The sequence below is a fragment of the Nicotiana tabacum genome, chromosome 17 (genome assembly GCF_000715075.1).
Source record: "Nicotiana tabacum cultivar K326 chromosome 17, ASM71507v2, whole genome shotgun sequence".
Taxonomy (NCBI): Eukaryota; Viridiplantae; Streptophyta; class Magnoliopsida; order Solanales; family Solanaceae; genus Nicotiana; species Nicotiana tabacum.
This window is the reverse complement of record NC_134096.1, coordinates 143,757,172-143,774,396: the sequence shown is the minus strand read 5'-3', so window position 1 is coordinate 143,774,396 and position 17,225 is coordinate 143,757,172. Positions and strand designations below refer to the sequence as shown.

Here is a 17,225-nt window from a genome sequence, read left to right as displayed (position 1 = left end):
TCGAACTCACGGCTTCCGATCACCGTCCCGTGAGTTCTTACAAGTATAGAACGACTTACCATGAATTTACAGCAGAAAAAATGGATGAAAGAGAGCAGTAAACTCACCTTATTTGTTGGATAACTCAGCTCCTATCTTGGTTCTTCAAACTCTAAGTTTTACCTCCAATTGGAACTTGAAAGGGAGAGAAAATCAATTAGGGTTTGTGGGAAATTTTTGGGAGAATTCTTTGCAGAGCTTATGTCTGGTTATTATGCTCTATTTTAAGTCTAATATATGAAGAAAATAGGCCCTTAAAAGGCCTCTTTGGACGACCCGAAATGGCCCATTTTTGGGCTTTCATTTAAGCAAGTAGGTGACACACCTACTTGTCACCTAGCAGCTTGCGCAGTATCGCAAAAATGCACATATATCTCTACTCCGATGTCGTATTGATAAATGGTTTAATGCGTTGGAAAATAGACTCATAGATATTTAATTTGATGGGTGGAACACACCATAACTCTAAGTATATTGGGAGAAAATTGCAGTTACATTTGACCCAAAGTTTCAGTTAAACTTATGAATGTAACTTGTGATGACTTTCATCGACTTTTGTTCCACAACTCGCTTGACTTAAAAACATAACACACGGATGTAATACGACTAATATAAATCATAACATAATCTCTTTATCATGTTAATCACCCTAGTCTCACCCCAAAGGTACATGTTATAACATTCCCAACTTGTCGACTTTCGATGAAACATTGTTTTATTTAATTGCTTTAGCTTCTGAACTGTCCAACCCTCTTTGTACTTGTTGTTCATGATCTTCAATATTTGTAACCTCAGAGGTAACATGATTAACTTATTTTATATACTTTTAAATATTATCTCATTTTTTTGTCCTACATTAGTTTGCTTACGACGCATTTTTACATAAGAAAATATAGGGTGTAACATAAACTTATCTATTCACCTATTGCAGCATACATATCTACTCTACAAGTGTCATCAGGTAAGTTTATTTTATTATTGTAACTTTCTATGAGCATTCATGAAATTTTGTATTCTTGTTTATGTGAACTTTATAACTTTCTAGTATTCTTTAGTATGAAATAGTATCATTTTTCTGATAATCATATACCAGTAACAAATAGGAGTAATACATTAGGCATTTGGCAATTTATTGTTGTTTTTGTTGTGAGAGGTAAATTTGTTTGGATATCAGAAACCATCACAATATATTTTATCACAATATCTTAGATAAAAGAAACCATCACAATATATTTTTGTTGTAAGATATTTTTATCACAATATCTTAGATATTCATGGAATCTATTATTTGTATACAATAATCCTTCAATAATACTATCAGATAATGCCTAGGCGTAGTACTGTGCATATGTTCAAGTACCAGAAAATTCAACCGTGAGCCTCTTGTTTTGCCTCTACATCTTGCAGCCACTGTCTTCTAACTTCTAAGGCTCTTACAAAGTTAGAAAATGGAAGAATAAGAGATGGTGATTTATATTTCTATATGAAAAAATATAGAAATAATGCCTTCGCCTTTTCTAATAGTATCTTTATAACAAAAACAAATTCTTTGTATACATTATTTATGCTATTTTAAAAAATATATATTCTCATCGATATAGGATAAACGCGCAATGCGCGTGTACAGAAACTAGTATAATATATTTGTAGTAGGTGCTAGTTTAAATATGTATTCTCTGTTTGCTAAATCCAAATGCTAGTGTAGTAACCTGTGAGCAACTTAAATGGGCCAAGTATTTCCTTATCTTCCCTCCTAGATTTTTTTCACCTCTAAATTTGGAGTTGTGCAATATTTGTGAGCTTATCATGCTTTAGTCTCTTCATTCATTGTACCCATGTGTTTCATGTAAATTAAATGTATTGATATGCCCCTACCTAAGAAATTTATGTCCTTTATGTTGGTAGTGTTAATAGCAAAATTAGAACATGTAAAAATTGATTGTGAAATTGGGTATTTTTTTACTGTTTCAGTGATTTCTCTGTTTGAAGATACTGATTTTATTTTCAAAACCTAATGCGTTAAGTATTTTGGATTTTCTTCTTAGAATTACATGTTTGTCAAATATACAGAGCTTTTTTATGATATGGGTTACCAAAAAATATTCTCAATTATGAAGAGTATTAGAAATTTAACATATTTATTTATCGTTTATTGTAAGGATATTAAGGCTGTTACTTGGATTATAGGTCATTGGTAAAATAATCTTTGAAATAGATTGACTAATATTCCTTGGTAAAGGTGATTAATATATTTTTGTTCGCTTATGATCATTTTTTGCTCCTTTTGTATTGCTATACTAATATGTTTTGGCTGAATATATATGTATATAAATCTTGTGCATGCACCAGATTATGGCACTTGATAAACAATGGATGAAACTTATTCATGATCGACTTGATGATGCTTACATCCTTGGGTTGGAGAACTTTTTGGATTATGGTTTTACAAGATTGAAAGAAATACGTGAGATACGTTGTCCATGCATCAAATGTTGTAATGTAATTTCAGGAACACGTGAGTTGGTTAAATCACATTTGATAGTACATGGAATAATCCAAAACTATACCTTTTGGTATCACCATAGGGAGAGGTTAGGTGAGCCATCGTCAGATTTTGAATTTGTAGATGATAATAACGATGAAGAGGATGATGGTGAGGATGAAATACATGAAATTTTAAGAGATTTATACCCCGCTTTTGATGGAGATAATATGAACAATGATGGTGATGGTTTATTTGCGGAGGAACCAAATCTTGAAGCAAAAGGATTCTACAGGATCTTAAAGGATTTTGAGCAACCACTGTATCAAGATTCAAAAATTTCCAAACTTTCTACATTGGTAAAGCTGCTTCATATTAAAAGTATTGGTAATTGGAGTAATGCATCATTTACAATGTTACTAAAGATGTTGAAGGAAGATTTATTGCCTGATGGATCAAACTTGCCAGATTCATATTACGAAGCAAAGAAGGCAATTCGGGACCTTGGGCTTTCTTACAAGAAGATTGATGCGTGTATGAATGATTGTATGTTATACTGGAAGGATGATAAGTCTCTTGAATCATGCAAAGTTTATGGTGCATCTAGATGGAAGGAGGATAAACGTAGTGGTGAAACCAAATTTAAAAGTGGGAAAAAGTTACCATGCAAGATTTTACGTTATTTTCCTTTAAAGCCAAGACTACAAAGATTGTTTATGTGCTCAAAAACATCTTCTTTGATGAGATGGCATCATGACAAAAAAGTTAATGATGGAATAATGAGGCACCCAGCTGATTCTATAGCGTGGAAAACGTTTGATGAACTTCATCAATCTTTTGCATCTGAGCCTCGTAATGTTCGACTTGGACTTGCTAGTGATGGTTTTCAACCATTTGAAAATTCCAAAATTTCCTATACTATTTGGCCTGTGGTACTTATTCCTTATAATTTACCACCTTGGCTATGCATGAAGAAAGAGAATTTTATCTTGTCGATGATTATTCCTGGTCCTGAGAGTCCTGGAGATGCTATTGATGTTTATCTCCGGCCTTTGATAGAAGAATTAAAAGAATTGTGGGAATCTGGAGTGGAGACCTTTGATGCATCAACTAAACAAAACTTTAAGTTACATGCTTCTTTGTTATGGACCATTAATGACTTTCCAGCATATGCAAATTTGTCTGGAAGGAGTACAAAAGGAAAATTGGCGTGTCCATGTTGCAATAAAGAAACTTACTCAATCAGATTACAAAATTGTAAAAAATAGTGTTATATGGGCCATAGACGTTTTCTTCCTCTTAATCACAAATGGAGGAATGATAAAGCGTCATTTGATGGTACTAAGGAGCGAAGATTACCACCAAAACAGTTATCCGGTGATGATATACTTGATCAAGTGGCTGATTTAGATGGGTTACAATTAACAAAGGATCCAAAGAAGAAGATTAAAATATCACATGAGAGTAGGGGTGATAATTGGAATAAAAAGAGCATTTTGTTTGATCTTCCATATTGGAAAACTCTTTTATTGCGACATAACTTAGACATAATGCACATTGAGAAAAGCATCTGTGATAATATTTTGGGGACAATCTTAAATATCAAAGGAAAAACCAAAGATACCATAAACACTCGGTTGGATTTGCAAGCAATGAACATAAGGAAAGAACTGCACCCAATAAAAATTGGGGATAAATATGACTTACCAAAAGCATGTTACACATTATCTCCTGAAGAGAAGCACATGTTTTTTAGTTTCTTGAAGAACCTAAAGGTCCCAGATGGATTTTCATCAAATATTTCTCAGTGTGTCAACCTTAAAGATCGAAAAGTTTCAGGTTTAAAAAGTCATGATTGTCATGTTCTTCTACAACATTTGCTTCCACTTGCTCTACGGGGTATACTATGCAAATCTGTGTATGAACTGCTTATTGAGTTATCTTTATTTTTTAATGTGCTTGGATCGAAATGTTTAAGCATGGATGAATTAGAGAAGATAGATTCTCAAATCCCTATAACTGAGTGCAAGCTAGAAAAGGTCTTCCCTCCTACCTTTTTTGATGTCATGGAGCACTTGCCAATTCATTTAGCTAATGAAGCTAAGATTGCTGGACCTTCTCAATATCGATAGATGTATCCTATGGAGCGATATATATACTTTATGAAGCCTTTTATTCATAATAGGACTTACGCAGAAGGTTCTATTGCAGAGGGATATTTAGCAACTGAATGTATGACCTTATGTTCAAGGTATTTACATACAATGAAAACAAAGTTTAATCGCCTTGAACGGAATTATGATGGTGGTGTTATAGAATCTGATGGAGGTTTAACAATTTTTTGTCAACCTGGAAGAGCTTTAAGAGGTGGCAAACCACACAAACTTGGTTCAAAAAAACTGGAGCAAGCACATTTTTATATTTTGAAGAATTGTGATGAAATTCAACCATTTCTCGAGTAAGTAATAACTTATTTCAATAATTTTCTTTTATATACATCCTCTATTTTTTCATTTAAAATTACATGTAGTTATGCTCCAACTATTTGTAGAGAGTTTTCACTAACTCTAGTTGACACCTCTCAAGAAAATTCGGATAGGCAATTTATTAGTTGGTTAAAAGAAAAGGTGAGTACCAACTAACATTAATATTTTTCAAACAAAGTATGTAAATATTATTTTCTAAAATATTTGTTTGATCTTGATAGATTGCAGGATTGCACAAAAGTGATGATAGTAAGAAAATGATAGATTTGCTCTCGTTGTCACGTAGTCCCACGACATATGTGACAAGTCATCGTGGCTACCTTATTAATGGATATAGGTTTCACGTGCAAGATTATGATAAAGGTTTGAGAACTCAGAATTGCGGAGTGGTTGTAGTTGGAGAGATAGATGAAGCTAATAAGACCATTGATTACTAAGGAGAACTAACAGATATTCTAAAATTATAATTTATTGGTGGAGGAAGAATAGTTTTATTTAAATGTATGTGGTTTGATGTATATGACCAAGAAAAGGGAGTTAAGATAGATGAATATGGCTTTGTAAGTGTTAACAGCCAGCGTTTTCTGAAAACAACTGAGCCTTTTGTATTAGCCAACCAAGCATCACAAGTTTTTTATGTTGATGATCTTTCTAATAAAGGTTGGCATGTTGTACGAAAAGTTCAACCTCGTGATACTTTTGATGTTCTACAAGAAAATATTAATGATCTAGAGGATTCAGATAATTCTTCACTGAAAAGGAAAAGAACTCATGAAGGTTTGGATACTTATCAACTCTTTATTTAATTTGTCAACTCATTATGATAATGATAGTTTCATACTGGACTCCATTTGATTTACTAGTTCAGAAAATGTTTCTAACACTCTACTAGACTGATTACATGTTCTTATATGATGAATCTGATGTCCTAAATTTTTGTTATCTCTAAGTTTTTCTGTCATATACTCATATATGATGAACTGAAATGATAGACATCTATTACTCAGTTTTTTAATTGTACTAGGTTGACATGAATACATCAAAATCTCAAACATCTAAAATGGAATCAACTTCCAAGACTGTGAAGCCTGTGTATGTTCCACCCGGTATCTTAGCAAGGGGACGAGGGAAAAGCTTTAGGGCATTGGGATCTATAAGAGTAAATGCTGAACAAAGAGGTTCGATTGGCAAAAGTAAAACTTTTAGTATATTAGCTTCTGATCAGAGTAAGCTAACTCATAGTGATAGTTTTGCGCCTCCCGGTTTTGAACCAATATTGGAAGATGATGGTCCCCTTCCTCATGAGGAAGAAGTGATGCAAGACACTCAGAGAAATGAAATAAGTATCTTACTGTCCCAAGCTATAATATTTTTATTTGTTATTGTACAAAAACTCCTTTATATTTGGATTAAATTGAAATTTGCAGGGCCATGTGAATCTGGAAAGGTAAAAAAAGTGAGAGGAGCGAATAGGTGTAAAAAAGTTGCAGGACTCAAAGTTGGAGAAAAGTTGAGCGTTACTTTTTAACACAATCGGGTTGTTGGAAAGAATCATGCCTCATTTACGAGACACTTGGGTATATTGATTCGTGATCGTAATATGTGTCTATTGCGTGTACACTCATGGGCGGACATCGAAGAATATAAGCTACAACACATGTGGGAAGCTGTCCCTGTAAGGATTTAAAGCATTACTTTATTAATTTTTCTTCTTTTACAAATGAAAAGGAAATACTTGTGAGCTTACATCATTGCATTTAATGGTTGGTTAATTACAAAAACAAAATTGAGTTTTCGAAGTTCTTTCCAAATGATATTTTTGGGTAATTTGGTGTCAGATGAGATCTCACATTGTTTGAAGGCAATCTTTTTTGTGTCTATGTAATACAAGGTGAATGTTACACCCTATATTTTCGTACGTAAAAATGCGTCGTAAGCAAACTAATGTAGGACCAAAAATGAGATAATATTTAAAAGTATATAAAGTAAGTTAATCATGTTACCTCTGAGGTTACAAATATTGAAGAAAATAATGTTTCGTCGAAAGTCGACAAGTTGGGAATGTTATAACATATACCTTTGGGGTGAGACTAGGGTGCTTAACATGATAAGGAGATTATGTTATGATTTATATTAGTCGTATGACATCCGTATGTTATGTTTTGAAGTCAAGAGAGTTGTGGAACAAAAGTCGATGAAAGTCATCACAAGTTACATTCATAAGTTTTACTGAAACTTTGGGTCAAATGTAACTGCGATTTTCTCCCAATATACTTAGAGTTATGGGTGTTCCACCCATCAAATTAAGGATCTATGAGTCTATTTTCCAATGCATTAAACCGTTTGTCAATACGACATCGGAGTAATGAGATATGGGCATTTTTGCGATACTGCGCAAGCTGCTAGGTGACAAGTAGGTGTGTCACCTACTTGCTTAAATGAAAGCCCAAAAATGGGCCATTTCGGGTCGTTCAAAGAGGCCTTTTAAGGGCCTATTTTTTTCATATATTAGACTTAAAATAGAGCATAATAACCAGACATAAGCTCTGCAAAGAATCCTCCCAAAAATTTCCCACAAACCCTAATTGATTTTCTCTCCCTTTCAAGTTCCAATTGGAGGTAAAACCTAGAGTTTGAAGAACCAAGATAAGAGCTGAGTTATCCAACAGATAAGGTCAGTTTACTTCTCTCTTTCATCCATTTTTTCTTCTGTAAATTCATGGTAAGTCGTTCTATACTTGTAAGAACTCACGGGACGGTGATCGAAAGCCGTGAGTTCGAGTTATTCACTTGTAGCGGACTGTTTTGTGGACTGTTTTGTGTTGCTGTTGGGCTGCGTGTTTTACTACTATTTTGTGGAGTTTTGGAGGAGGAAGGGGGTTTATAAACACCATATAAATGTAGGGTGGTTGGCTGGTCGTTCGTCATAATATTTTCGGGTCGTTTGACACTACTACGGTGGTCGTTTTGTGTACGAAGAGATTGGGGTGTGTTGGGCTATTTTGTAGTATTTAATGGTGTATATAGGGCTGGAAAATGATGTATATATGTTGTTATTGTTCTGTTCTTGTATTGTTGGTGTTATCTTGAATTTGGAGGAAATAAGGATTATAGGGGAGATGCTGCCCGTTTTAATACAAAATAAGTTTGTCGTTCGTTGTGTGATAGTTGTACCTTTCGTAACTTAACGATAGTATTATTATCGTTCTTGTAGATTAAGGTGCAAAGAGGTGAGTTCAACTTGGTGATTGGAAAGATTGTGATAAGGTATGTTAAGGCTAAGCCTTCCTTCATTTTGGCATGATCTCGTAGCTACATGTGTTAGTAATAAGACAAAAAGAGAAGTTCATATTCATGAATTTATTCACACTATTCTAGTCTCATAAGTTACAATATTATTCCTTATCGAGACTCTATATTCAATTTTAGTATTGTCTTCTTCCAGTCAAGAGAGCAGCAAGCCTATATATACAATATTACAGTATTTTCATTACCATCGAGCTATAATCGATGGGCAGGCCCCTATTGGGCAACCTCTGATCAGATGGAAAGTTATATACCGAGCCTACTGTGGCCGAGCGCCTATGAGCGAGCCCACCATGGCCGAGATACATAGCCTAGTATGGCCGAGCGCCTATGAGCGAGCCTACTATGGCAGAGCAGTTATATATATACCGAGCCTTATAAGGCCGTACAATTATTTTACTTACTATATTGAAGGAGTTGAGTCAGTATCAGCAGGTAAGTATATCTCCAGATCATCTTTGACTCCCAGTTACTTCCAGTTATTATATTATCAGTTCAGTTTTGATTTTCAGTTATGTTATTGCCTTACATACTCGGTACATTATTTCGTACTGACGTCCCTTTTCCGGGGATGCTGCATTTCATGCATGCAAGTTCAGATAGACGGACGAGTAGATCTCCTCAGTAGGTGTTTCCCGAGTTCAGCCTGATCGGTAAGCTCCATGTCTTTCGGAGTTACCAGGTCTAGAGTGTTGTGTACATCTTATGTATATCTGTATATATGTTATGGGTAGGTCGGGGCCCTGTTCCGATCATAGTACATCTATCAGTAGAGGCTTGTAGACATATCCTGTTGGTTAGTGCAGTATGTTGGGTTTGTAGGCCTGGTATGTATAATTTGGTGGTTTGTCAGCTGTAGTAGCTATGACGGCCTTTTCAGCCTAGCTTTATATTGATGATTAGTTAGCGCTAGTTTCCATTCAGTTTTATATTTTGCTTCGCAAATTGTCTTTTAAGGTGGCCCCATGGCCAAAGTATGACATTATGTGTTCAGAGTCCCTTAGTCGCAATTTGGTACGCCAGGTTAGGTGAGGCACCGGGTGCTTGTCTCGCTCCTAGGTTCGGGGCGTGACAAACTTGGTATCAGAGCAGTTCTATCCTAGGGAGTCTACAAGCCGTGTCTAGTAGAGTCTTGTTTATAGATGTGTTGTGCACCACATTATATAAGCAGGGCACTACAGGGCATTTAGGAGTTGGTTACCCTTCTTTGAAATCTAAATCGTGCTATAGAACTGAGTTATAGGAAATTTGAATTAAACTTATGTGTTGGTGTTTGCATGCACAGATGACGGTGACTAGGAAGACTACGGCTAGCCAGAGGAGAGATACAGTAGTAGGTGAGGGGACCAACAGGGTACACCCAGTAGATGGGGCCCAGTCTGAGGCTCAAGGGGAGACCCCTACTCAGCCATTACCGGCTCCTCCACCAACTATGGAGATTCCTAGGGAAACCGCACATCCAGTTCCCCCTCCACTTCCATCAGATCAGGACTTAAGGAGTGCGGTGCATTTGTTGACACAGTTGGTAGCTACCCAGCAACAGGCTAGGGCATCAGCTAGTGCAGGAACTTCTGAGGGGTCTGGGAGTTCAAGGGTCCGAGAGTTTATTGCTTTGAGTCCCCCAGAGTTCACGGGGACAGATCAGAGGGAGGACCCACAGGATTTCATAGATCAGCTTCACAGGATCTTTCGTGTTATGCATGCCACGGAGAAAGAGGCAGTTGAGCTAGCAGCTTTTCGACTCCGAGATATAGCCATCCTTTGGTATGAGGGATGGGAGAGGTCCAGGGGACGTGATGCACCTCCAGCTATTTGGGAGAATTTTTCAGATGCCTTCCTTGACCAGTACTTACCACGGGAGATCCGACAGGCTCGAGTCGATCAGTTTCTAGCCCTCAAGCAGGGTAATATGAGTGTTCGAGAGTATAGTCTCCGTTTTGACTCATTGGCCAGATATGCACCATCCATAGTTGCTACTATGCGGGACAGGATTCACAGGTTTATAGCAGGGTTAACCCCAGAGTTAACCGAGGCATGTGCCACCGCTGCATTGCAGGATAATATGGATATCTCCCGGATTCAGGCATTCGCCCAGAATATAGAAAGGGGTAGGCGTTGGCAGCAGGGTACAGAGAGGGCTGAGCAAGGGCAACGTAAGAGGATGAGATTTCCCAGGTCTCAGGAGCAATATCAGGGTAGTTATAGGACCCAGTACTTCGGACGACCACCTAGGCCTCTGCTACCTCAGTTACAGGGTTACAGGTATGACCGTTATAGTAAGTCAGGACCAGGTGAGAGCTCACGGGCGTCGGGTTTGCAGCGACAGCGAGGATCTGCGCAGACATGGTCATTTCCTCCACGGTGTGACATCTATGGTAGAGGACACTTGGGCCAATGCCGAGCAAGTTCTGATGCTTGTTATACATGTGGGCGTCCAGGGCATATGATGCGAGATTGCCCAAATAGATATTCGGGGGGAATGGCACAACCAGCGAGTTCAGCAACAGGATCATCTATGTCAGTGCATCCTTCAGGGCGCGAGTCTCAGTCTTCGGCTGGTAGAGGTCGGGGTAGAGGTAGAGGTTCCAGTTCAAGTGGTAATCAAAACCGTATCTATGCTTTAGCGGGTCGACAGGACCAGGAGTCTTCACCAGACATTGTGACAGGTATATTAACCATTTGCTCTCACGATGCTTATGCTTTGATAGACTCAGGATCTACTTTATCGTATATTACCCCATTTGTCGCGAGGAAGTTTGGTATAGTGCCTGAAATACTAAGTGATCCTTTTGCGGTATCTACACCGGTCGGAGAATCGATTATTGCTAAACGGGTTTACCGAGGTTGTACGGTGACAATTTGTAGTCGTCAGACCTCAGCTGACCTAGTTGAGCTAGAGATGATGGATTTTGATGCTATCATGGGCATGGACTGGTTGGCAGCTTGCTATGCCACAGTTGATTGCCGAGCAAAGGCAGCCAGATTTCATTTTCCGGGTGAGCCAGTCCTTGAATGGGTAGGTAATACACCAACACCCAGAGGTAGGTTTATTTCCTATCTGAAGGCGAGGAAAATGATCGCAAAAGGGTGCATTTATCATATTGTGCGAGTTAGAGATGCAAATGCTGAGATACCTACACTTCAGTCTATTCCCGTAGTCAAAGAGTATGCAGATGTGTTTCCAGATGAGCTTCCAGGTATTCCTCCAGAGCGAGAGATTGATTTTAGCATCGATTTGCTTCCAGGAACTCAACCAATATCCGTCCCTCCGTATAGAATGGCACCTGGCGAATTGAAGGAGTTGAAGGAGCAGTTAAAAGATTTGTTGGAGAAAGGTTACAGCAGGCCCAGTACCTCACCTTGGGGTGCACCAGTACTATTTGTGCAGAAGAAAGATGGCTCGCTGAGGATGTGTATCGATTATAGGCAGCTGAACAAGGTAACTATTAAGAATAAGTATCCACTTCCAAGGATCGATGACTTGTTTGATCAGTTGCAGGGGGCTAGATGCTTTTCAAAGATAGATTTGAGGTCGGGGTACCACCAAGTCAGAGTTCGGGAAAAAGATATTCCGAAGACAGCCTTCAGGACCCGATATGGCCATTTCGAGTTCCTTGTCATGTCCTTCGGGTTGACTAATGCACCCGCTGTATTTATGGACTTGATGAATAGCCTATTCTAACCATTTTTAGATCTGTTCGTGATAGTATTTATTGATGATATTCTGGTTTATTCTCGTTCAGAGGATGAGCATGCGGACCACCTGCGAGCGGTACTCCAAACCCTCCGTGATTGTAAGTTGTATGCTAAGTTTTCTAAATGTGAGTTCTGGTGGAAGTCTGTAGCATTCTTGGGGCATATTGTATCAGATGAAGGGATAAAGGTGGACACTCAGAAGATTGAGGCTGTGAAATCTTGGCCTAGACCTACCACTCCGATAGAGGTTCGTAGCATTCTAGGCTTAGCAGGATACTATCGGAGGTTCGTAGAGGGTTTTTCTTCCCTTTCGGCACCATTGACGAAGTTGACACAGAAAGAAACTAAGTTTCAATAGACAGAGGCTTGTGAGCGGAGTTTCCAAGAGCTTAAGAACAGATTGACCTCAGCTCCAGTTCTAACACTTCCAGAGGGTCTAGAGGGTTATGCCGTGCATTGTGATGCATCAGGTGTCAGGTTAGGATGTGTCCTGATGCAACATAGGAAGGTAATTGCGTATGCTTCAAGGCAGTTGAGGAAGCACGAGAGGAATTATCCGACCCACGACCTCGAGTTAGCTGCGGTTGTCCATGCACTTAAGATATGGCGGCATTATTTATATGGTGTTCATGTTGATGTATTTACTGATCATAAAAGCCTACAATATATCTTCAAGCAGAAAGAGTTGAATTTGCGACAGAGGCGATGGCTTGAGTTATTGAAAGATTACGATGTTAACATTCTCTACCATCCAGGGAAAGCTAATGTTGTAGTAGATGCCTTAAGTCGCCGATCTATGGGTAGCTTAGCACATGTAGAGCCCAAGAAAAGACAATTAGCTAGAGAGATTCATCAATTGTCTTCGTTGGGGGTTCGGTTAGTAGATTCTGAGGATGGTGGAGTTGTACTCCAAAACACTACAAAATCATCCCTCATAGCGGAAGTCAAGGAAAGGCAGTACGAGGACCCAGAGTTGGTCGAGCTGAGAGAGCGAGTTCCGCAGCAGAAGAAGCCACTGTTAGAGCTAAAGGGAGATGGGGTTCTCAGATATAGGGGTCGCTTGTGTGTTCCAGATGTAGCAGGGCTACGAGACAGGATTATGTCAGAGGCACATTATTCATGGTATTCCATCCATCCTGGGTCGACGAAGATGTATCATGACATTAAGGATGTGTACTGGTGGAATGATATGAAGAAGAACATTGCTGAGGTTGTCTCCCAATGTACTAGTTGCTAGCAAGTGAAGATAGAACACCAGAAGCCTGGAGGGCTAATGCAGACTATAGAGATCCCGACATGGAAATGGGAGGCGATAAACATGGACTTTATCACGGGTTTACCTCGTTCTAATCATAAGTTCGATTCCATATGGGTGATAGTCGATAGGCTCACGAAATCAGCTCACTTCCTACCGGTCAGATCTACATATACAGCAGAAGATTATGCCAAGTTATATATTAAGGAGATAGTGCGGCTACACGGAGTACCAGTTTCTATTATATCTGACCGTGGGGCTCAGTTTACAGCATATTTTTGGAGGTCATTTCAGAGAGGTCTAGGGACTCAGGTGAATCTCAGCACAGCTTTTCATCCACAGACTGATGGACAAGCCGAGCGCACAATTCAGACACTCGAGGATATGTTACGAGTATGTGTGTTGGATTTTAAAAGAAGTTGGGATGAACATCTACCTCTTGTCGAGTTTGCATATAATAACAATTACCACTCCAGTATTCAGATGGCTCCGTACGAGGATTTGTATGGGCGTAAGTGCAGATCTCCTATAGGGTGGTTTGATGTTGGGGAATCTGGGTTATATGGGCCAGACCTGGTTCAACAGGCCATAGAGAAAGTAAAGCTTATCCGGGAGCGACTGTTGACAGCTCAGAGTTGTCAGAAGTCATATTCTGACGTGCGGCGACGAGACTTAGAGTTCAGGATTAATGACTGGGTATTCTTAAAGGTATCACCTATGAAGGGCGTGATGAGGTTTGGCAAGAAAGGCAAGCTTAGCCCACGGTATATTGGGCCTTATAGGATCATTCGGAGAGTGGGCCAAGTAGCTTATGAGTTAGAGTTGCCCTCAGAATTGGAGTCTGTCCATCCGGTTTTTCACGTATCTATGCTACGGAAGTGCATTGGCGATCCTACCTGAGTGGTGCCCACGGATGATGTACAGATTACAGAGGACTTGTCATACGAGGAAATTCCAGTTGCCATCCTAGACCGACAAATCCGCAATCTACGAAATAAGGAGCTAGCTTCCGTAAAGGTTTTATGGAGGAGCAAGAATGTAGAAGAGATGACGTGGGAATCGGAGGAAGAAATGAAGTCTAAATACCCCCACCTATTTCAAACTGAAGATATGGTTCGAGATGGGACGCTACAACATAGCTCTATGTAGGCTAGCAGGTCATCAGGTAAGCTTTTATTTTTTACTTTCAATATTTATGATTTACGGTCGGTGAGGCAAATTGCTGCTATTTATAAAGATTGGCCATATGTGGCATGCATAGTATGTTTCTGGCTACGTGCAGGTTGGTTTTAACCTAGTGTACGAAGGATACTTTGGCAAAATTTTCCAAAGTCTCTAAGAGTAAACATTCGAGGACGAATGTTCCCAAGGGGGGAGTGATGTTACACCCTATATTTTTGTACGTAAAAATGCGTCGTAAGCAAACTAATGTAGGACCAAAAATGAGATAATATTTAAAAGTATATAAAGTAAGTTAATCATGTTACCTCTGAGGTTACAAATATTGAAGAAAATAATGTTTCGTCGAAAGTCGACAAGTTGGGAATGTTATACCATATACCTTTGGGGTGAGACTAGGGTGCTTAACATGATAAGGAGATTATGTTATAATTTATATTAGTCGTATGACATCCGTATGTTATGTTTTGAAGTTAAGAGAGTTGTGGAACAAAAGTCGATGAAAGTCATCACAAGTTACATTCATAAGTTTTACTGAAACTTTGGGTCAAATGTAACTGCGATTTTCTCCCAATATACTTAGAGTTATGGGGTGTTCCACCCATAAAATTAAAGATCTATGAGTCTATTTTCCAATGCATTAAACCGTTTGTCAATATGACATCGGAGTAATGAGATATGGGCATTTTTGCGATACTGCGCAAGCTGCTAGGTGACAAGTAGGTGTGTCACCTACTTGCTTAAATGAAAGCCCAAAAATGGGCCATTTCGGGTCGTCCAAAGAGGCCTTTTAAGGGCCTATTTTCTTCATATATTAGACTTAAAATAGAGCATAATAACCAGACATAAGCTCGGCAAAGAATCCTCCCAAATATTTCCCACAAACCCTAATTGATTTTCTCTCCCTTTCAAGTTCCAATTGGAGATAAAATCTAGAGTTTGAAGAACCAAGATAAGAGCTGAGTTATCCAACAAATAAGGTCAGTTTACTTCTCTCTTTCATCCAATTTTTCTTCTGTAAATTCATGATAAGTCGTTCAATACTTGTAAGAACTCACGGGACGGTGATCGGAAGCCGTGAGTTCGAGTTATTCACTTGTAGCGGACTGTTTTTTTGGACTGTTTTGTGTTGCTGTTGGGCTGCGTGTTTTACTATTATTTTGTGGAGTTTTGGAGGAGGAAGAGGGTTTATAAACACCATATAAATGTAGGGTGGTTGGCTGGTCGTTCGTCATAACATTTTCGGGTCGTTTGACACTACTACGGTGGTCGTTTTGTGTACGAAGAGATTGGGGTGTGTTGGGCTGTTTTGTAGTATTTGATGGTGTATATAGGGCTGGAAAATGATGTATATATGTTATTATTTTTCTGTTCTTGTATTGTTGGTGTTATCTTGAATTTGGAGGAAGTAAGGATTATAGGGGAGATGCTGCCCATTTTAATACAAAATAAGTTTGTCGTTCGTTGTACGATAGTTGTACCTTTCGTAACTTAACGATAGTATTATTATCGTTCTTGTAGATTAAGGTGCAAAGAGGTGAGTTCAACTTGGTGATTGGAAAGATTGTGATAAGGTATGTTAAGGCTAAGCCTTCCTTCATTTTGGCATGATCTCGTAGCTACATGTGTTAGTAATGAGACAAAAAGAGAAGTTCATATTCATGAATTTATTCACACTATTCTAGTCTCATAAGTTACAATATTATTCCTTATCGAGACTCTATATTCAATTTTAGTATTGTCTTCTTCCAGTCAAGAGAGCAGCAAGCCTATATATACAGTATTATAGTATTTTCATTACCATCGAGCTATAATCGATGGGCAGGCCCCTATTGGGCAACCTCTGATCAGATGAAAAGTTATATACCGAGCCTACTGTGGCCGAGCGCCTATGAGCGAGCCCACCATGGCCAAGATACATAGCCTAGTATGGCTGAGCGCCTATGAGCGAGCCTACTATGGCAGAGCAGTTATATATATACCGAGCCTTATAAGGCCGTACAATTATTTTACTTACTATATTGAAGGAGTTGAGTCAGTATCAGCAGGTAAGTATATCTCCAGATCATCTTTGACTCCCAGTTACTTCCAGTTATTATATTATCAGTTCAGTTTCGATTTTCAGTTATGTTATTGCCTTACATACTCGGTACATTATTTCGTACTGACGTCCCTTTTCCGGGGACGCTGCATTTCATGCATGCAGGTTCAGATAGACGGACGAGTAGATCTCCTCAGTAGGTGTTTCCCGAGTTCAGCCTGATCGGTAAGCTCCATGTCTTTCGGAGTTACCAGGTCTAGAGTGTTGTGTACATCTTATGTATATCTGTATATATGTTATGGGTAGGTCGGGGCCCTGTTCCGATCATAGTACATCTATCAGTAGAGGCTTGTAGACATATCCTGTTGGTTAGTGCAGTATGTTGGGTTTGTAGGCCTGGTATGTATAATTTGGTGGTTTGTCAGCTGTAGTAGCTATGACGGCCTTTTCAGCCTAGCTTTATATTGATGATTAGTTAGCGCTAGTTTCCATTCAGTTTTATATTTTGCTTCGCAAATTGTCTTGCAAGGTGGCCCCATGGCCAAAGTATGACATTATGTGTTCAGAGTCCCTTAGTCGCAATTTGGTACGCCAGGTTAGGTGAGGCACCGGGTGCTTGTCTCGCTCCTAGGTTCGGGGCATGACAGTGAACCTCCACATTTCTCTCTTTTTCAGTATCTATATGCTTCTTGGTTGTTATAAATAATTTTTACTTACCAACCAAATATGACTTGATGATCA

The 17,225-nt window shown here is 38.9% G+C and overlaps 1 protein-coding gene across 1 annotated transcript; it reads left to right on the top strand.

Annotated features, from left to right (window-relative positions):
- The first annotated feature begins 2,391 nt into the window (after positions 1-2,391).
- Positions 2,392-3,789, top strand: LOC107829176 (uncharacterized). Its single transcript, XM_016656642.2, has one exon. The coding sequence runs from the start codon at positions 2,392-2,394 to the stop codon at positions 3,787-3,789; it is 1,398 nt and encodes a 465-aa protein (XP_016512128.2).
- The last annotated feature ends 13,436 nt before the right edge of the window (positions 3,790-17,225 follow it).